Source organism: Copadichromis virginalis, linkage group LG14 (genome assembly GCF_057382275.1).
Source record: "Copadichromis virginalis isolate Kocher_CV1m ecotype Utaka linkage group LG14, C_Virginalis_male_GT1.1, whole genome shotgun sequence".
NCBI lineage: Eukaryota > Metazoa > Chordata > Actinopteri > Cichliformes > Cichlidae > Copadichromis > Copadichromis virginalis.
This window is the reverse complement of record NC_140631.1, coordinates 10711945-10734727: the sequence shown is the minus strand read 5'-3', so window position 1 is coordinate 10734727 and position 22783 is coordinate 10711945. Positions and strand designations below refer to the sequence as shown.

Genomic DNA, 22783 nt, shown 5'->3' with positions numbered 1-22783 from the left:
GCATGGAGAGCTCTTTGGATTGCATTTTCTCTGGTCACAGTGAACTCTTCCAAATGCAAGCACCACATCTCAAATCAGCTACAGGACTTTTGTCTGCTTAACTGATAATGACATAATGAAGGAACTGCCCACACCTGCATTTGAGTCAATTGTTCAACTACTACTGTTCCCTTCAAAAATAGGGCGGCACATGTTAAGGAGCTAAAACTCTTAAACCCTTCACCCAATCTGAATGTGGACGCTGAGAGTCTGTATATTATGTCCATTATATAACTATAATTGGCATATGTTGCAGTGAACAGGTAATAAAAAAAACTTGTGTCAGTGTCGAAAAATATATGTACCTAACAGTATGTATGAGGGTCATCCCTGACCTGACCTGAAGTATTTCAGCTGTGCAAGAAACTCAGTATTGGAACATGCGGGTGGCCCCAAAGACACATGAAGCCCAGTGAGCTGGGACTCGTGGATCCTCCAGGCATTCTGGTTCAGCTTGGGATTCTGAGGAACCACATTCGTCTGGGTGGCGTTGAGGCTAGGGACTGCAGGTAAGAAGTAAAAGAGGGACAAGTTTCTCAGTCCAAATAAAAGGTGAGAGTCTAGATGAGTCTAGAAGTGGCTTAGTCAGTCCTTCAAATATTGTAGAAAATAATTAAATACAAGCATGTCTAGAAAAAAACGTTGAAACATAATGCTGTAGTTCCGAGAGCTGTATTTACGTATGGTAAAGCTGAAGAAGCATTTTAAATGTCTTTAAATAAAAAATGTTAAGCTTTGCCTGGCCTTTCTCATAATGGTAGTCAATGTAAACTTTACCTTGCAAGTCTAAGCTGTAGGTTTATATGTAACATTTTATTATGTCAGCTTAAAGTGTAGCTAATATAACACCTCCTGAGAGTCAGTTTAATCACCAATTTCCAGCTTATTCACTGTATGACAGCATTTACAGTTTAATTACAGGTTTAAGACTCCTGTTGTTGCTCTGTCTTTATCACAGGCCCTCGATTAAGTCGAGTGTGTACATTGAATACAGTACTGTAGACTGCACAACCTTCTCTCCTTCCTTTGCGACACAGTTACTAATAAATAACCACATTATCCTTGTGCTTCTCATTTTTATTCATTTATTTAATATTTAATAGTAAGGATTCATTGGTTTAAAAGCTGTAAAACAACAATGTACAATTAAAAGATCCTTAAATTTACTGCCATCATTGCTTTTATGCTCTGCAATTGTTGTAAAACAACTCTCCCACTGGCTGTGCCGTGAACTGCTGCAAGAATGTTTCCAGTTTATCCAGAGAGAGCTGCTCCACCAAGTTGTCCTCTGTGTTTCTTGCTCTGGCAGCGCCGCTCTGAATGGGTCTGTCGTTGTTGTCCACACAGCAGTAGGCATTCCACAGGTAGTCTGGGATGTTGACACGCTTAACATTGTTTTTAACAATCCAGCTGTCTGCAGAAGGAATGGCACCGACCAGCACGTACGCCTTAGGGCACTTCTCCAGAAAAAGCTCAGTAAGCTGGGACTCGTGGATCCTCCAGGCATTCTGGTTCAGCTTGGGGTTCTGAGGAACCACATTAGTCAGGGTAAAAGTGGCGTTGCGACTAGGGACTGCAGGAGAGAAGGAGAAGAAGGACAAGCTTAAAGTCTCTCTGTCCAAAGAAAAGGTGAGAGCCACGATGAGTCAAGAAGTGGGTTAGTCATTTTCATTCAGCAATTAAAATATTCTAGAAAATTATAAATTTCAAGCATGTTTAGCAGAAAACATTGAAACATAAGGCTGGAGATGCTGCTCGTTAGTTAAGTCTATCTATCCTCAGCTGCTGCAGTCAAAAACAATTCCCCAGTCCTGTACTGCCATCTACTGTCTACCCTCCTGAAAAACATACAACCTGGATGGTGTCCATTGGGGTTGAGGTGACCACGGTCAAAGCCTGAATTTGTGTAGTCCTCATTCAGAGCTTGTCTCTCTCCAAGGTAGACACCAGGGTGATCCTGCCCCAGCCAGTATCCATCTTTCATCTCTCCCTGCCAAGACCGATCTACCAGCTAAGATGCATGGAAACAAGATAGCAAATAATTAATTCCTTACGATCTAAAAATGTCTAAAAGAACAGAAAATGTAAATTTTATGACTCTATATTCTTCATACTTTCTCTCTGACATAAATATATATGCAAAATAAGCTCGTGTGGAACAAACCTGTGGCTCTACAAACCACCTGTTCTCCCTGCCACCTCCATTACTGGGCTGGAATTGATAGGCAGAGTAGACAGCAATGCGATGGATGGTGTCATACAGTGTGGCAAAGTGATACCTGATGGTGCAAATATTAGCAATAGATCAGAAGTGCTACTATGATAAATAAAGAACAAAGAAAGTTTTCGTTCTAAAAGTGATAAGCAGCAGTTGGATTTTCAAAGATACCATAGAAAAACAGTATTCTGAGTACACATTACAATGCTGTGTATGCTGATTCAGTTTTAAAGTATTCTTTCTGCCGGTTTACTACCTGTTGACAAAGCGCTGACAGAGGCGGGCAGCACCAGGTGTGGATGCTCCCAACTCAGGCACCTTTTCTTTGTAAAAGTACTTCATGCATTCTGGTGCATCCTGGGGCAAAATGATAAAATACATAATAATTAATAGTAACAGAAGTGAAGCTATTTGATAAGACACATATTTAATTATTCTGATAATCTGGAATAAGAAACCAACAAACCTCAAAACGTTCCACAACATCTGCGTGGACAAAACAGAGGAGCGGGAGAAGAGCACACAACGTTATGAATGTTTGCATTCTGGATCAGAAGTGTGGTGTCTGAGATTATTGACCTGAATAAAACACAAAGCAATAACACTTTTGTTAACAAGGCGCTACGTTACAAAGTATATGCTGCCGTGTATGTATAGCTCAGGCCATCACGTACTAATAAGCTAATTGCTGCTTTGGACCATCTGTGTTGATATTTGTGTGTTTCCACTCACCTGCTGGTGCACCTGTCTGCTGCCACAGTTCACCCTGAAGAAACTGGCTTTTATATGTGACTTCTCACCACTCCCTTTCACTCTGTTTGTCCAGTTTTATCTGAGCACATGATATTTGTGTGGAATGAACCAGAATCTGCTTACCAAAGAGCGGGTGCGGCTGACTAGATGATGTAGAAAATGGTAAAATTAGCACTATGATAGTGAGAGTGTGAGTAAATCTTAGTCACTTGCTTGAGTACAAATGAGTACAGCGTTCTGTTTAAAAACAAAAGAAAGAAAGAAAGAAAGAAAGAAAGAAAGAAAGAAAGAAAGAAAGAAAGAAAGAAAGAAAGAAAGAAAGAAAGAAAGAAAACAAGAAAGAAAACAAGAAAGAAAGAATATATCAGCAGTAATATAGTATTCCAAAATATGTTTTATGCTCTAAATATATTCTGACAAAATGACATTTTGATTAGAAAACTTTTACCTCAAAGTATTCAAAACAAACACTTACTGTTTCTGGTTTTAAACCCTGCTGTGCATTTGATTTCTTGCCTAATACTCTATGAAATCAAGAATCACATCCAGTAAATATTTTAGCTACTGTCTGATTCCTTGGAAACAAGAACATTTCACTGCATGTCATTCAGAAAGTTGCATGTTTTTAATGATTGGTAGGCGAGACACTGTTTCCCTACTAATAGGCTCATACAACATAAAACACTCTTACTTCCAATGCAGTTATTTGCACTCCAGATCACCTCCTGGAATATTACTAGCATGCGGTTTTGACAGATTTACTTACACTCTCCAACAATCAGTTCTTGGTTGGGCAGCACAGTGCTATCTGTTCATATGCTGATTTTCCCACGATTACAACAGGAGCTACAGTTAAACCTCACATATGGACTCTTCACAGATATCCAATATATTTAGTTCAGCTGATTAATCTAACAACTTGTTTGCATTTTGACTTGTTCCATTTACTCAAATAGGCCAAGAGGTCATCACAGAAAGTTAATGCTGTTCATCTGGAAGCAGCGCTTCCAGAGGTGTGAGAGAAACATTTCATCACCAATCAAAGTGACTTCTTCGGACAGCTGAAACAAAAACTAGCATAATTTCCTAACAATGAGCCATAAACTCAGCTTCATGATCATTAATATGTAAACTGTCTTGACCATTGATTAAAGGCCATGATTACAGTTCAGAGAGTTGGGGAATAGATGCAATCAAAGTATTGTAAGCTTGTGAAAGATGGACTCTTAGGCCAGATTCTTGGTTCCAAAACGGTTGTTCCCTTTGCACATAAATGGCATCTATAGCCTCTTTTCCACATTACCTACTTGGGTTGGCTCAATTCAAGACAACTCTACTCTAGTCAGTTTCAGCTGTTTTCCATTACAATTGATCCATTACAACCAACTCAGTTCACTGAAGTAGGTGCTAAAAAAATAGGTGGTACCAGGTACTATCCAGAGATGAGCAGTAATACTCTTTAATTACTAATTGCTTTTTTCAAGTAACGAGTAAAGTAAGGGATTACTATTGCAAAAAAGTAATTAGATTACTATTACTTTCTCGTGAGATCGCTGCTTTACTGAGTTACTAAACCGTGATTTTTGTCTCATGACAATGAAATACGAGCATGCGATGTCTGTGGCAGCAACACGTGTGTAGATCAAAAATGTATAATAGGGATTAGATTAGATTAGATTAGATTAGTTGAAACTTTATTAATCCCTCGGGTGGGTTCCTCCAGGAAATTCGGTTTTCACAGCACGGACAGAAGTTACAGAATGTGAGCAGAAATATACCATATATACACATATATAAATACAGAGTATACAAAAGGGATAAATAGAATAAATAGGAATACAAGGGAATTGCACATTTCAAGTATGTGAGTCTATTGCACCGTTGGATATTAACAAAAAGTATTGCACAGTGAAGAGGCACTACAGCTTAGTTGTTCCCCACTCCTTTGTCCTCCTGTTTCCCCTCCCTCTCCCCTCCAGAGGGGAGTTAAACAGTTTGATGGCATGTGGGACAAAGGCGTTTTTAACTCTGTTGGTTCTTGACTTTGGGAGAAGCAACCTGTCACTGAACAGACTCCTCTGGTTGTTTATGGCCGTGTGCAGAAGATGCCCAGCATTGTTCATAATGTCCAGCATTTTCTTTAATGTCCTTTTCTCTGCCACTGTCACCAGAGTGTCCAGCTTCATGCCGACCACAGAGCTAGCCTTCCTGATCAGTTTTTCCAGCCTGGATGAGTCCTTCTTTGCTGTGCTGCTCCCCCAGCACACCACAGCATAGAACAGTACTCCAGCAACCACCGACTGGTAAAACATCCTCAGGAGCTTCCTGCAGATGTTAAAAGACCTCAGCCTCCTGAGGAAGTACAGTCTGCTTTGGCCTTTTTTATACAGGTGCTGAGTGTTGCATTACCAGTCCAGTTTGTTGTCCACCCACAGCCCAAGGTACTTGTATGTGTTGACCATCTCCGGCTCCTCTCCTCTATCTGAATTGGCAGTATACCTGCTCTGGACATCCCGAAGTCCACAACCAGTTCCAGGTGGTTTGTGTGACTCCATGTGACAAAGTTCATCACCAGACTCCTGTATCCCTCTTCCTGATCATCCAAGATACACCCCATAATGACCGTGTCGTCTGCAAACTTCTGAATTCAATTCAATTCAATTTTATTTATACAGCGCCAAATCACAACAAAAGTCGCCTCAAGGCGCTTTATATTGTACAGTATATCCTATAACAATAGATACAGAGAAAAACCCAACAATCATATGACCCCCTATGAGCAAGCACTTTGGCGACAGTTGGAAGGAAAAACTCCCTTCTAACAGGAAGAAACCTCCGGCAGAACCAGGCTCAGGGAAGGGCGGCCTCCCTGAGAGCTCCTCCATCCAAAGTGGAGGAAACATCTGGTGAAGTCAGACAACCATATAGGGCAGAATGTTGTTGAACATGGAAACTTGTTTAACTGTCATTAATTAAAACCTGTGCATGTGATATTCTTTCCGACGCGAGAAGGGGCGTGAACCCTGACATAATAAAACCATTTTGAATTTATGCTGTGACGGAGATCTGTGTTGACGATATAGAGCTGTGTATCTTCCCACACATGTGTTTAATAAAATCATTGTTTTGAAGCACTTGGACCAGTGGTCGTTTGTCTCACACCTCAATCACGAATCGGGACAATGGAAAGCTACAGTTCATCACAAGGCTTCATCTCACCATCACTAGTGTGCAGGTAGGAGTGGTGAAATGGAGGACCCAAAGTGCTCCAGAGACAAACGTGAACTCAAACAGCTTTAATGCTGAACTCAAACAGAACAAAACTAAGACTACGTTCACACTGCAGGCGAAAGCGCATCAAATCTGACATTTTTGACCCTGTGCAACCCATACCCAATCATGGTATGACAGTGTGAACAGCACAAATCCGATATTTTCAAATCCGACCTGGGTCACTTTCGTATGTGGTACTGAATCTGATACACATCTATTGTTTGAATGGTCATGTCGCATTAAAGCTGTCTTTTACATCACTGACACAAGACAGACGCCAATTATCAGCGCCCGAGAAGACATCACGAACGCTTCCTGGGCACCCAGTGTAGATGTTAGTGAAACTGTTGGGAAGACAATGTTGAAACATAAACATTTTATTTGTACTTCATAATCTGCAGATTCTGTCAGAAATCTGCAACTATCCTTTGAAGCACCGATCCTCTCTAAAACAGCAATAAGGATATTTATTAGGCCATATATAAATAACACAATAACTTTATAATTTAAAGCCATATTGGGAAACGTAAAGTCCAAAAGTCTTTATATTAAGGCCATCAGTCAAACAACACTGTTTGGTCTGGGTCTAAACAGAGCGCACCAACGGTGATGAGACAGCTTACAGGGAGGAGGTCAGCGCCCTGACCCACTGGTGTCAAGACAACCATCACCTCAACGTCGCAAAGACAAAGGAGTTGATAGTGGACTTCCGGCGGTGCAGAGAAGTACACACCCCCATCACCATCAACGGCGCTGCTGTGGAGAGAGTGAGCAGCTTCCGGTTCCTTGGTGCACATCTGGCTGAGGATCTTACGTGGTCAGGACACATAAACAATACAGTGAAGAAGGCGCAGCAGCGCCTCTTCTTTCTCAGGAGACTGAAAAGATTTGGCATGAGCTCAGGACCTGCTATCGCTGTGCCATTGAGAGCATCCTCACTGGATGCATCACCACCTGGTATGGCAACAGCACCGCTTACAACCGCAAAGCTCTCCAGAGAGTAGTGCGGTGCTCTGAACGGATAATTGGAGGTGAGCTTCCCTCCCTCCAAGACATCTACAGGAAGCGGTGCCTGAGGAAAGCGGGGAGGATCATCAAGGACTCCAGTCACCCCAGCCATAAACTGTTCAGACTGCTTCCATCAGGAAGGAGGTTCTGCAGCATCTGGTCCCGTACCAGCAGACTGAGAGACAGCTTCTTCCACCAGGCCATCAGACTGCTGAACACGTCATAGACACCTCAGCTTTACTACTGGAACTTCAACACATGCACTCCACACTGTATATAAATGCCACTTGTTTTGCACATGTCCAACTACCAACGTCTGTAAATTTCATATATTTTCTTTTATTGTTTACTCTATTTAATTTGTAAAATATGTGTACACACACACACACACACACACACACACACACACACGTAGAAAAACATATTTAGTATATACATCCAGTAATGCATACACTCTTATATTGTACATATATTTATTACTCTCAGATTTAGCCATTCTTATATTTTGCTTGTTTTATGCTGTTGTATTTTTGCACACCTCTGTTGCTTGTGAAGCTCGCACACAAGAATTTCCCTCACATGTACCAGTGTACCTGCGCATGTGATGTGACAATATAAGTGAAGTGAAGTGATTTGATTTGAGATCACGACACAGACACAGAAACACAGGGCTTAAATACATAGGGGAGCAATCAAGGAATGGGAAACAGGAGGGAAACACAGCTGGGGTGTGGGTGAGAAGACCATTTGTCTATGTTCTTAGTTAACATTCAGCTCTTTCTGGGACAGTGGCGCGGCTGCCCCTCTGTTGGTCTTCCTTGGTCTCTTGTGTTCTGGGGGCCTCTGGATGTCTGGAGTTTTGATCTCCTCCACACCTGCTTCAGGCCCTGGAGGACGGGGCTGTGACCCCCCCCCCACACACACACACACACACACACACCCTCTAGCAGATCATTACATGAAGGAACCTTTAAAAAAAAACAAAAAAAACAAGCGCGTCCATGCTCACAGGTGAAAATAAAATAAACAATGAAAGGTGAATCAAATGGACCATTATGGCAAGGCTGGGATGGTCAATTTGGTAAAGTAAATCCGTTGGGCATCTTTCTTTGCCTTTAGACAATAATTCTGATGGCAAAAGAGCCAAACAGGACAGGCAAAAAAAAAAAAAAGTTAACATTCTTGTTTTATTTAACCATATTTCATATATAGTCTGCAATAGGCAAACATCTACTATCCTGGGTTTGTTTAGGTTTTGCACTTTTACAGATTATATAATATAACATCTTGGTTTAAATCAATTCCTTCAAGTTTGTTAAGTTAAGGCAAACCCGCTCTCTGTCAAGGAAAAAGCTGTTCCATTGAACAATGTTGGTGGCATCTGGATCCAACCTTCGCAGCTGCTCCAGGATGAAAATTTCCTTTTTTGCCTGTTGCAGAATATCAGAGCGGTTCTTGTTTACTTTATTAGCCACAGCTCGGTTGGTCTCGGTATCACGGCATTTGGCTACAATACCAAAGCTCCCTTCTCCGAGGAAAGCCTCTACCTTGTAGTGGTTTCCCAAAATGCTCCCTTCAACTATTTCAAGCTCATCTGAGCTGAAGGATGGGCTGGCTGACGTGTGGCTGAATACTTGCTGAGACAATTCAACCAAGTTTTGGAAACTGCAGTTGATTTTCTCTGATGTCTTGCATTTCAAGTTTGAAGGGTGCTGAAAGACCACCGGGATTTGTGATCTTTCAGCACTCATGTCAATGCAAGGGGAACTCTTGGGGTTGAAAAAGGGATGCCGGAGAACCTCAGAGGGTGTTATGCGCTTTTGTCCATCCTTGGCCAACATTTGTTTAATTAAGCTGACAAACAAACGTTGACCATTTTCAGGTCCTCGTCTAAAGATCATTAGTTGTTCGAGGTCATCCAGACGCGTCAGTTTTACGTATCTTGTCTCCAGGGACTTATACCCTGTCTCACACTGAAATTGTTGGTCAGTCTTAAATGTCCAGCGCTGTTGGTTGTCGTTGTCTTCAATGAAATATTCTTCAGTGTACACGCCAGAGTCTAGAACATGATTTGGTGGCTGACCCTGAGTCTCTATGATGAATTTTAAAACATCATAGTCTTCATTTCCAGGGTAGAGTGGCACCCCTGTAACAAGCTCAACAGCCACCAGCCCCAGAGACCACATGTCAATTGCTTAGTTATAAGGAAGGCCAAGCATAACCTCAGGTGCACTATAACCAACCATCCCCACACGGTCACCAGGCATCACTGCAGACGCAGGACATGCGAGGCCAAAGTCTATAAGTTTGACTTTGATGGGAGACTCATGGCGGTTCACAACCATGATGTTTCCAGGTTTGAGGTCAGCGTGCACTATTCCCACAGAACCCAGGTGGGACAGAGCATTTGTTAGTTGACCTAAAATTGGCCTGACTTCACTTATGGGGAGACCCTGGTTTTTCCGGTCCCGTATGTAGTCCCACAGGCATTGATCTAGGAGTTCGAACTTCAGGCAAACCCGCTCTCCGTCGTGGAAAAAGCCGTTCCATTGAACAATGTTGAAACACTGAAAAAAACAATGTTTCAATAGGGCAGGCTGTATTTTCTGCTGCAACATCTCAACAGGAGGGTTGAGATGTTGCAGCAGGAAGACCAGGAAGACTGGTGATCTATCCATATCAGTAACATCGGCAGTTTTCTAGTGCAGGAAGTAATAAATTCAGCCCTCGTGTTTGCACTATAGGTTGCTTTCATGAGTATTTCTGTTTTTGTGGTGGTGGAATTTTTCCTCGTTCCAACGATGTAAACAAAAACATTCACTGTGCTTTCTACAATGACTAGTAATCTTTTTGTCCTACTGTTCATTTACAGTACAGGAAAGGTTTTGTTTGGTTATGATTGTTTTGCAAGAAATACTTCGATCACAGTGGGGTAGTCTTGATTAAAATGTTATATGAGAACTGTGGCGCCATGTGTGACCAGATATTGGCATGTAGTCGTCGCCAGACTGTCATCAAACGTGAAGTTTGGGACAGACTGGACAAAGTACACTTTTAGAGATGAAAATCTTATGTCCAGTGGTAAATGATCAAAATTCCACCACAAACATGGCTTTGACCAAGATGTCCCTTTCTGAAGTAACCCCAACAAGTTCCTGAAGTAACCAAATGGAATTTAACCAGTGACCTCTCACTTTGCAGGCGAATGTGTAAACCAGCGATGCCTGGAAAACACTAAAACTGTGCCAAAATGTCATTTTACATTCAAAATGACGGACTTCCAGACTTCCTCTTTGGATTTGGTTCACTGAATCTGTGTGTAATAAATGTTATACACGTATTTCAAGCTGTAAATAAGCTGTTAGAAGTTCATTAAAGTTTCTTAAGTGGTGTTGTAGATCCATTTCCGCAGTGCCAGTGGCTTAAAAAAAAAAAAAAGTTACATTTTACAGTACATTTTGACCTGATGTGAAGAATGCAAAAAATTTCATTAGTTTGGAAGCATGTTTGATATATAATATATTTGCCTGACTAATAATAATTTATTATTATTATTATTATTATTGTTGTTGATGATGATGTTGTTGTGGTTGAATGGGGCCTTTCCCCTGTGAGTGTCCAGCTCCCAGCTAAAATGTGGATTTTGTGCCATCTGGCGGTCAGGATTTATAAGGTCAGTGCTTTATCATAACTGTGCAGGGTAAAGGCCTCAGTTGCTGGGAAAAGCACAGGTGTATTACAGTTTTTCTGAACTGTTAAAACACTAAACCCCATTGTAAAAACTAAACTGTCAACTATGAAAACTCTTTCATCAAATCAATCCCACAGTTGCCAAAATCTTAAACACTATTCATCTGGTTAGGACACCATTTGCAAATCTCAGTCTCCCATTTACCAAAACTCTAAACACAAAACACACTTAGCAGTGTGGTGCACTTGTTGTCGTGTGAAGGCTGTGTGCAGGCAGGAGTGGTGAAATGGAGGACCCAAAGTGCTCCAGAGACAAACGTGAACTCAAACAGCTTTAATGCTGAACTCAAACAGAACAAAACTAAGAATCCAAATAACTTACACTGGCAGACAGAACACACAGCATATATGATGGTAGATCACAACACAGAGACAGAGAAGCTTCAGTTCATCACAAGGCTTCATCTCACCATCACTAGGGACACCACAGTTCCCTGTGGGGCTCCTTTGCTGCTGACCACAGTGTCAGACGTGATGTCCTTCAGCCTGACGTACTGTGGTCTGTCGGTGAGGTAGTTTGAGATCCAAGCGACCAGGCAGGGGTCCACCTGCCCTGTGCAGGTGGAGTGCAGGAGAGAGTGCAACCATGCAGCGTTTAAAGCTTGGAAGTACTGACATTACTTTGAGCTTGATTGTGTAAAAAGTGACAAAGACATTAGTGTCTGCTGTACACTCTGCGTGGGAAGAAAACCTCTTTCTACAGTGAAAAATTAAACTTCAAATCTGAGCAAACACCTAGCTCGCTGCCACAGGTATGTGAAATTCACAGAGAAACCCCCAGATCCCCCCACTGACATGACCACTGTGACACCGAGCAAACCTCCACTTGCCCCACTCCTGCTAAACAGGTAAAAAATAGACTTAAGGACGACAGGACTTATTGCTGCTAAATCTTTGATTTGATTTATTTTTTGCTGTGTTTTACTTGCATCTATTTGTGAGTGTAAACACAAAAACATTATTTTATTTTATATGCTGGAATATGAAGAAAAAGGGTTAAAAGTTAAACAAATTTCTTCAAGTCAAAGACTGTTGCAAATAATTGTAATTTTTCTTGATGCAATGTGCATAAAGTTAAAAGATTAAAACTAATAGAACAAGTTTTAAAAAGAAACTTTTTCCATTTGATTCCATTTTATATAGTAACTAAGTAATAAAGTCACCAATTACTTTTGAAAATAAGTAATGAGTGAAGTAACAAACTGCAAACTGCTGCAAACTCTGTGTCTGTGTCTATGTGCACGAGCACGTGAGTGCCTTTGTGTGCACGTACCCGTATGCCTATGTGAGTGCATGTGAGTGAATGTATGTGCGTACCTGTATGTATGTGTGAGTGCACGTGAGTGAGTGTGTGTGTGGATGTGTGAATGTTTAAGCACTGTGTGTGTGTGTGTGTGTGTGTGTGTGTGTCTCTGCGTACGTGACTTCCTGGGAGTCATAAAAGTAACCTCTCCCAAGCTACACCAAATTCCTTTAAACCACATACAAAACAGAGTTAACATATTACAAATATTGAGACCACCACTCTGCATCCACTGGGTCGTTGGCCTCTTGTTGTCTTACATTTACAGATCAGGTGGAGAGTCTCCTTCAAACCTACTTCTAAGTTATAACAATTAGGAGTTTTTATTAAAGGTACAAGCATCAGCATCAGCAACCCCCAACTGTAGCTTCCTGACTCCTTTTATTTATGACACCAGACCCCCAGTGTCCATAAATTCCTTTCTCTCTAAACAATTAAACACACTCTCAGGCCACAGCTAAACCAAACTGAAATACAGACCAATCCTTCCTTATTACTGTGATCTAAACAAATTTAACACATGACATTCTAATAATTATTTTCTTGTACTCACAGTAACTAATTACTATTTTCAAGTAACTTGACCAACACTAGTACTATCACCTAATGGAAAACCCTAAAAAACCATGTCAAGCCGTGCTGAGCTGACGTGAGTAGGGAGAGTAGGTACTAAAGGAAAAAAGCTGACCACTGCCCAGTAGATGTACATGCTTGAGAAGGTAGCTCTTTGGCGTCGTCTTTCATTGGTTTTTTGTTTTGCCCCAGTGATCACTGGAGTGCTTTCAGCACTTGATACAATATTGCTCTGTTTGTCCCTAAGGGACTTGATCCTTGGGTGGACCAACGTTTGGTTTAGCATGTTTTGGAGTAACAGAGAAAAACTGTGTCCCTGCTGTTCCTATACTCATTACACATTACAGTTTTTTCTGATTGCTTAAGCACATTTTTTGTAACTATTGGCTAATTTTGCAAAACTCTTCACACAAATAAGAAAACCTGTCACCCAATAATCAAAACATTGTAGTTCTCTTGCAAAAGCAAACACAGCTGGATTAACTCTACACACCTTCGTAAAAATGGTGTTTCCGTATCAAACAGTACACACAAGCCATCATCTACTAAGCACACAATGCGCCAACTGCACACTGATGGTATGAATACAAAACACATCTGGCTTTTGCTTTCTCTGTGCACAAGGTAGGCTATGTCAGTTTGAGCTCATACTTCTGTCATAGATCCATAAGCATAGAGGGATCCAAACTTCAAGTACTGGTGTTTATTCAAACACATCAAAACAAACACAAGTGTTTATTTCCAAGTATAGGATTATTTGCAATCGCCATAATGACTATATGGGTTACTTGGTCTGCAGTGAACATGCTTCCTCTGCCCCAGCATCTGGTCATCTAGCAATTCTGTAAAGTAACAATTTCAGTATTTTTACATCAATGGTATTGGTGTGTTTCTCATTGGCATATGGCAGTGCTACAAATCTTTGTGCGAAGTGACTGTACTAACCGATTCTCATTTCAAGATGTCCTTATGGTACTTGCTACAGTGTAGCGGCTCGAGTTAGGCTGGACCCGTTGGCCAGCTACCCTCAGGGTCATTCCACGGTTGATTACATGGTCCACTATTGTAGCTCTGATGTCATCAGCAATTCTATTTCTTACTCTTCCTACCCTTCCTCTCCCCCCTCCTCATCTTCCTCTCCCTCCTCCTCGTCTTCCTCTTGCTCCTCCTTGTCCTTGTCGTCCTCTTCATCCTACTTCTTCACCTCCACGTCCTCTTCCTCGGCCTCCTCTACTTCTCACTCTTTCTGCTCCCTCCATTGTACTCCGCACACACAGCTTACCTGTATTATAGTGCTTAGGCTGATTGCAAAGTGAACTAATTATCTAAAAAAGTTTTCACATGTGAAAGTGTGCCAGACAGTTGGCAAATTAGTGTTAATGATAGCCATACATGTGTATACTTTTGCTAGGAGTGTGTTGGAAATTTGGTAATTGAGTGTTGTGCAGTGAATTGTGCCTACAGTTTTGCAAAGTGTGTGTTACAAAATTGCAAACTGAGTGCAAAGCAGTTTTTGTGCTTTTAGTTTTGCAAACTCAGTGAGTGGTTTTGCTATAAGTCTGAATAGTTTTAGAGATTGTGCTACAGGAATCACAGTTAGGGTTTAAGCATTCAGAAAAAACTGTAAGGATCACCAGTGTTTTTCATTTAGGCAGCGACTGTCCTTCTTCTCTCACCTGGAGAATTCTTTAGGCATCTTCCTGCCTTTGATAAATGCCTATCTGGGATAACCACATTTATTCAGGGTTTCTTTAATATGATGTTCTTCAGCTTCTCTGCCTGCTGTCTATGTGTTCACTCTTTGTTGCAGTGACCCGATGCCACCTAATTTGCGCTCCAATGGATGATTAGAGGTAAATGTTTAAGAGTTAACCTTAAATACATTGGTTTATAGTACACTTCAACTGTGATTGCAACCATTTCCCATTTCTGTGAAAAGCATGCATGGCAATTGATCAGTAGCCATGAACTTGCATGTTAATGATGATGAAAGTGAGCTGGTAACTCAGTGATAGCCAAAGGTTTACAAGGCTTTCACTGTCTTACAATGCTGTGATTGCAGCCATCCCCCAACTCTCTGTGCAGAGTACTCATGACCAGTGGTCATGATGACAATTTGCATATCACAAGATAAATGTGTTTGTCGGTGGTGCTAGTTTCTGTGATTATGCAAATGCACTGTTTATAAGGTTAGTGAAACCTGCAGCCAGCTGAGACTGAAGAAGTCACTTGGAGGAGTGTTAAAATGTTTATCCCACTGAAAATGCAGGAACAGAGGAACAGAATCAACTTTCTGTAATTTCCTTACCGGGATGATTGAGTATGCATCAACACTTTCAATACTAATATAATTTCCCTTATTATACATTATATCCACTCATCTTTGCACAATTGTTGTAATTCAGTTAAAACAATTGCAGGGATTTCGGGCATGAACCGCCTTTTTAAAGTTATGCAACATAATCTCAATCAGGTTCAGGTCAGGACTTTGACTAGGCCACTCCAAAGTCTTCATTTGATTTCCTTAAGCTATTTAGAGGTGGACTTGCTGGTGTTTTCAGCATCATTCTTCTGCTGCAGAACCCTACTGCACTTCAGCTTGAGGTCACAAACATTTTCTTTCTGATATGTTTTGGTGATTGGCAGAATTCATGGTTCTGTTTACCACAGCAAGCCTTCCAGGTCGTGAGGCATCAAAACAGCCCAAGACCTTCACACTACCACCACCATGTTCCACACACACCTTCCAAAAATTTCAGCTTTTGTCTTGTCAGTCCACAGAGTATTTTCCCAAAAGTCTTTGGGATCATCAAGATGTTTTTTTTGCAAAACTGAGACCTTTATGCCTTTATGTTCCTTTTGCTCAGCAGTGGTTTTCATCTTGGAACTCTGCCATACAGGCCATTTTTGCCCAGTCTCTTTCTTATGGTGGAATCATTGACACTGACCTTAACTGAGGCAAGTGAGGCTTGCAGTTCTTTGGATGTTGTTCTGGAGTCTTTCGTGACCTCTTGGATGAGTCGTTGCTGAGCTCTTAGGGTAATTTTGGTCAGTTGGTCATTCCCGGGAAGGTTCACTACAGTTCCATGTTTTCCCTATTTGTGGATAACGGATCTCAATGTTGTTTGCTTGAGTTCCACAGCTTTAGAAGTGGCTTTATAACATTCTTCAGACTGACATATCTCAATTACTTTCTCATTGTGTACCACACAATGATGAGCGTCCGTTCTCAGACTTGGAGGCCGGGGTTCAAATCCCGCTTATGGCAACATTTCTTTCAGTTAACACTTAAACTTTTTTAACTCTTTTCAACACAAATTTCAGCTTTGTCTCCCCTTTTCAGCACAATTTTCAGTTTTTTCACCACTTTTCAGCACAAATACCAGCTTTTTCTGCTGTTTTCAGCAAAAACCTCTTTTCAGCAGAATTCTGCTCATTGAACTCTTTTCAGCAGAAAATCTGCTAATTGAACTCTTTTCTGCAGAAATTCTGCTGATTGAACTCTTTTCTGCAGAAATTCTGCTGATTCAACTCTTTTCAGCAGACTTTTCAGAATTTTCACCTCTTTTCTGCCCAAATTCTGCTGATTCACCTCTTTTCTGCAAAATTTTCAGCCTTTCCACCTCTTATCAGCACAATTCTCAGCAGCTTCTGCTCATTTCAGCACAATTGTCAATATCTCCACCTCTTCTTTGTGAGAATGAGTTTGGCTCATTGAGCTAAATACCTGCCCTTAGACCAGAAGGGCCAGGTTTGAATCCTGCTCAGGGCAACATTTTTTTGTTTTTGTTTCAACTTTTTCAGCTTTTTTCAGCAGACATCTTCAGCGTTAAGGCATCCACACTGCATTTTCGCAGGAAATGCAAATTTTTTCTAGTTGTTCCTGAATTTCCTTGGATTGTGGCACAATGTCTTTTAAAGCTTTCAAGGATCTTTTGGTTTACTCCACTTTGTCAGGCAGGTCCTATTTAAATCATTTCTTTCCACCTGATTATCATCATTATTTCTTTTGCTGTTTTCTGGGACATCCTGCCATACCACCTGCATACATGGGCAGCCACAGATAGAGAGCAGCAGAAACACCCCCACAGCAGGCATTGGTGACAATAAGATATTAATGACATTAATTACGTCAGCCCATTTCCGCCTTCCTCCAAAGGGTAGCTCCCTTAGAGATAGGGTGAGGAGTTCAGCCATCCGGGAGGGGCTCAGAGTAGAGTCGCTGCTCCTCCACATCGAAAGGAGCCAGCTGAGGTGGTTCGGGCATCTGACAAGGTGTTCCAGGCATGTCGCACTAGGAAGAAGCCTTGGGTAGATCCAGGACACGCTGGGGGAGGTGGCCAGGAAGAAGGAGGTCTGGGCTTCAGTGGTTAGACTGCTGCCCCCATGACCCGGACCCAGATAAATGAAAGAAGATGGATGGATGGATGGATGGATGGATGGATGGATGGATGGATATGGATGAATGGATGGATGGATATGGATGGATGGATGGATGGATGGATGGATATGGATGAATGGATGGATAATTACATCAGACACAGAATGAAGGGCAGCTGAGGTGGAGGTGGGTTGCAAAGCAGTTTGCAAATTACTGGTAAAACTGCTTGAATAGGGTCCAATATATGAGATCAGGGGCTTGCAATGAGATCCGCTGATCCATTGAAATACAACTGAGCTAATGAATTTAAAAGAAGCATAAAGTAGCATTAAAGAGAAATACTACAGTAACATTCAGTTCAAAGTGATGTTTGTCCACTTGTATAAATGTATAAGAACAGTATGCAGTATAATAAAATGCTCAGTTATACTGCAGTCGACAGAAAAGCAACAAATACATGTCTGGGAAGAAGTTAGGGGGAAAATACATAAATATTTAATATCAGTGCCAGCGTTTTTGAAGAATGATTCTAGTCTTTTCACAAACTTGTTTCTGCTCAGTACTATAGAGAACTGCCACAGCCTTGCTCCTAGGCTTAGTTAGGTTCTCCCTGTAGGTTATTTGCAGAGGTGTGGACTCGAGTCACATGACTTGGACTCGAGTCAGACTCGAGTCATTAATTTTATGACTTTAGACTTGACTTGAAAAAATGTTCTAAGACTTGTGACTTGACTTGGACTTTTACACCAATGACTTGGGACTTGAATTGGACTTGAACCGGTTTACTTGAAAAGACTTGATATTTTACCCAAAATATAAAATTTAACATGCATATTATATAGAGATTGAAAATGTGACGTCATTCACGGGTAGAACCGCAAAGGATTCTGGGAACTCGTGGCAAGCGGTACTAGCGCACGCAGGCTTTCAATTGAAATCAGTCACACAGCGATAAAAAGAAACACAAAAATGTCAAGAAGCTGTTGTATTATTAACTGCAATAGCCGGTCGCATGACAGCCACGGGAAGCCGACGGGTAAAGAGATCGGTTGTTATCGGATTACGTCGTTGAAGAGAAATTGTTCAAGCCATGTTTCCGAAGTAACAAAGACGCGACGGATGGCCTGGATTTCAGCCATTCAAAGATCAAATATAACGTCCCAGAACACTCCAGCTCACAGGTTAGTCTGCTCCAAGCATTTACACAAAGGTCAGTCTGCTGTTGTAGTTAATGCGTCATTTTTCTTAACATAATTGGTGATATAGGTTACAAGCAAGTCTGGCGCTGAACAGAAATTGTCGCGCTATGCTCCTTTATTTATTGTGCATAAATAGTGAATTGTCCTGACACAATATTGTGTTTCGCTTCTGTTATTATGGTACACTGACAAAAACACATACTTTTATTCACAGGATAAAACAGGTTTTTTGTATCACTAATTGCCCAGTACGATTACAGCATACAATATTATTGTCACTGCTACATTTCTGTGATGCTACCAGAAATGATTTCCACTACTAATTAATTACCCTTGAGCTCAAAGGTCCTATTAATAAACGGTTAACGAATGTGTATTTATGACGACAATTTGTGAGACTGGTAAACTTATGATAGGTACGATGGTCTTTCGTTCTACACGGTGCAGTTCAAGGTCCTGTACCCATCCGTCGGTAAACTGTACCTGGGCTTGTTGCAGTGACCTGAAGTTACTAAACTTCACAAGTGTATGCACTCACTCCAAGAACCGTATGATTATAAATATGCATATAAATATGCTACAATGAGATAGCTGACTTCATCTAACTAGCAAATGTTGTCCAGGCTACGTTGGTGATGCAGTTCTTTTTAATGTGTATGATATTTTTGTCATGCGATTTTAAAGCCGGTCCTACAACCGCATCCAAGAATAACATGCAGCGTATCTCAGAACTGTCGGTGAAAATTATTCTTGGAGCTAAGTTTAATTGAGCTGCATTTTAAAGAGGTGCAATTTCACAATTTGTGTATATTTTCTAAGTTCACTATTTTGTCATGTGTTGAGAAAAACACAGATTTTAAAATTACATGGTCTAATATTTACATTTAGCATAACTGCAACATTATTTTTTCGTTTTTTTTTTAAAGACTCGAAAGGACTTGAAATTCAAAGTTTCAGACTTGTGACTTGACTCGGACTTTTACACCAGTGACTTGAGACTCGACTCTGACTTGCCTGACATTACTTGAGACTTGACTTGAGACTTGAGGATAAAGACTTGAGACTTGCAAAACAATGACTTGGTCCCACCTCTGGTTATTTGCATAAATGTCCTCCAGCCCTCAGAGGTACTGTATTATATTAATTTCACAATATTTCACGGGTGCCGGACTGCGGCTGCCGGAGGGAGAAAAGGTGAAATATTGACAATGGCTTTATGGAGTAAAGCCACAGGGGCTGATGGGTGCCAAAGAAAACACACAACACATGGACAACATAAAGAGTCAGCTTCATGCGTTCTCCTTTCTCTGCTATAAACACAATAAACAATCTCACAGAACATGACTGCAAGACGGTACATGACAGTATGCAGTGTTAGAACTGCGTTTGCTCAGTGTAATTGGTTTATTAGTAAGGGAAACAAATGAATGTAGTAATTAATGATCCATCCTGTTTGGCTTTCCACTAATTTCAGATGTAAATAGTGTAGACATCAGAGATGAGAAAACACAGTTAAACTCAGTTATTAAAGACAAAAAAGGGACAGAAAACAAAGAATTTGACTCATAAAGCTTAATTAGCTGATTATTAAAGTGTGAAATTTCAGACTGCAGTGAATTAAATTAATAAACCACACACAAAACATTAAGACATGTGCACTTTGGAGTCATTATTAGCATTATTATTATTAATAATAACAATTCCTTTATTCTTTATTCTCTTTGTTTAAGAGTGGATGATAAATTAGTGATGCTTTTTGTTTTTGTTGCCTGGCTGAACAGTGGCTGTTGCACAGGTAGTGAAGCTTTACGGTTTCTTTCGATTTACTGCTGAACGGCTGCTGTTGCTTGGCTCTGCCTCTAGGTTGCAGTGTTGAATTATGATTTCAAGTTGAAGTAATGCCCCCCTTTTTGCACACTGTTCTGATTATTCGAATGTTTACCCACCTTGAAAATACCCATTCTGCAAACTGCTGATCCACTCATTGATTAGCTGTTTTATCAGCACCCACACACAAGTAAATTACAGATTTGTCTCAATAGATGGCTTCAAAGCCATAAACATCTTCAAAGTGAGGCCTGTGGATGATAAGCATTGAAGATGGCACTCTGAAAGACAAGAGGACCTATTAAACTGCAGCCATGATGGATTTTAGTTGTGCCTTTTATGTTTTTGATTTTGCCTAGAAGTTAATTTTAGTGGACTGGATCTTTAATTGACATGAATGGTGCTTTGTCGCTGGGAAAGATCACAGGGAGTCGGGTTCCCCAGATGCAGATTTAGCCTAATCCTTGGCTCTAAAGCATCTTCAGACGCTCTCTATAAATGAGAGGAAATTGAGTGTGGTTCGACAGGAATAATGTATGTGTGAGAGTATAAATCAGACAAAAATAATAACTGTTTCAAAGAACTGGGATAGATGAGCAGGTGCTTTCACTGTTAGCGCCTCATGAGTTAAGTAAATTATATGATTTTATTCATATTGATCTTCACATCACTGATTAACCAGTTACACTGTTACAATAAGTTCAGCTGTTCGCATTAAAACGGAGTTCCTTGTGACTTTTGAGACTTCAATGAGAAATGCTTAGAAACACAGTCTTGTTTAAAGAAATCAGCTTAGAGAAAAAAAAAAAAAGGCAGCAAAAAACAAAAATGATGGGTTTTCTTAACAAGCTCTTTATTCAGGGCAATAATTTCTGTGCAGCATTATCCTCTCAAATCCTCCAAAACATCTCTTTATTTTTTGCAGTTAGAGGTTTTGAATAGTTTATTCATTATAGGCCTAACAGGGGTTTGACCTCTCTGTAGTCTAGTCCAGTGATTCTCAAATAGGGGGTCATCACACCCACAAGACAATGGAAGACAAGTACTTAAGGCGCACTCAGTAGATGTTCAGAATAATTCCATCCCATAAAATTACTGATTAGCGGATTTACTGATTAAACCAGTGCTGTATGCATGAAAAGTCATGCACTGAGCAAAATTAGAAAAAACTACATTTGCTAAAGAAAAGATTCTTATTTTGTATTATTTGTTAAGTTATGAGTCTGAAAAGTTGTGAATTGTGACATTTTCACCTCTTTATGTGAAAGACTTCATGTCAGACTAAATGGATTTACATTGTAGATGATTACAAAGAGCCTAAAGTATATATTTCTGAATTTTGTCACCTTCAGATCTTGAACATCAGTGCTAAAGTTGACATTTTTTACTTTAAACATGCAGCACTGAAGTCCATGTAGTCCCAAACAGGAGATGTAATAACAGTAAGACACAAAAAGGTATCAAGACTTAATTCTGTAACAAAAAATAAAATGCCTGTAATCGCATTGTGATTTTTCCACCTCAAGCTTTTTGCACAAGCAACAAAAAAATTTGTTATCGCTTGTCAGAACACGTGCAACTTTCCAATTCCATCTGACTTGTTGGAGTTGCATCATGTTGGCCCCCTGATATCATACTTTAAGTTGGTGCAGGTGGATGTGGAAGCACAGAGGTAGCTCCTGCATGAACTGACTGCAGTGCTGCTGAGGAGGCAAAAAGGTGAGACTGCATCTTTCCACACACTTACGTCTCTGACTGCTCCAAGGACAGATGGCCAGACACACGTCTCAGCCCAGACAGAAGAAGGAAAGAGATGAATTCAGTCTCTCACACACACACACACACACACACACACACACACACACACACACACACACACCCCCAACCCAATTTTCCCAACCCCCCACCACCCCCTCCACTCCTCCACCACCCTCCCTTTATGATTTTTCTCTCATTCTTTTTCATCTTTTTAAGTCGCTTCATTTCAGATGCATTCATACATTACCAATATCTTTATGTATGAGTCTGTCTGCCTCCCTCCCTCCTCACCTCCCCCATTTTCTCTCTCTCTCTTCCTCCCATTCTCACCTCCTCCTCCTTCTCTTGTACCTCCCTCCACTTCCTCCAGCTCCCTATCTTCCTCCCTCCTTCTCTCCTTCCATCCCATTACTGTAATCCATCACTCTTCCATCAGCCACCATGCAAACAGGCCTCCTGGTTACCATAGCAACCACCTCCAGCCCGGCAGTGCGCAGCCCCTCTCCGATTGGCTGGCAAGGCCTAGGCAGTCTCAGTCTGTCTGGGAGATGTGGTAATTGGCTGGGAAGGCATACACACATGCACAGATGTACACACACACACACACACACACACACACACACACATAGTTACACTCAGTACAGTATTCATACAGTATGCACATACTCGCACAGGCACACAAATACACACACATATAAAAC

The 22783-nt window shown here is 41.0% G+C and overlaps 1 protein-coding gene across 1 annotated transcript; it reads right to left on the bottom strand.

Annotated features, from left to right (window-relative positions):
• Positions 1-1108: 1108 nt before the first annotated feature.
• On the bottom strand, positions 1109-3264 carry LOC146693433 (endonuclease domain-containing 1 protein). The gene is made up of 6 exons (XM_085478785.1): positions 2990-3264; positions 2724-2836; positions 2514-2614; positions 2204-2318; positions 1894-2050; positions 1109-1612 (listed from the first exon to the last, which is right to left on the bottom strand). The coding sequence occupies exons 2-6, from the start codon at positions 2799-2801 to the stop codon at positions 1221-1223; spliced, it is 843 nt and encodes a 280-aa protein (XP_085334911.1). The 5' UTR covers positions 2802-2836; positions 2990-3264; the 3' UTR covers positions 1109-1220.
• Between the last annotated feature and the right edge of the window lie 19519 nt (positions 3265-22783).

Excerpts from the sequence above, each read along its gene's own strand:
- LOC146693433 (XM_085478785.1), bottom strand. The coding sequence starts at position 2,801 with ATGCAAACATTCATAACGTTGTGTGCTCTTCTCCCGCTCCTCTGTTTT. Across the intron at positions 2,615-2,723 it reads ATGTTGTGGAACGTTTTGAG|GATGCACCAGAATGCATGAA; the intron begins GTTTGTTGGTTT and ends ATTTTGCCCCAG. Across the intron at positions 2,319-2,513 it reads TGTCAGCGCTTTGTCAACAG|GTATCACTTTGCCACACTGT; the intron begins GTAGTAAACCGG and ends TTGCACCATCAG.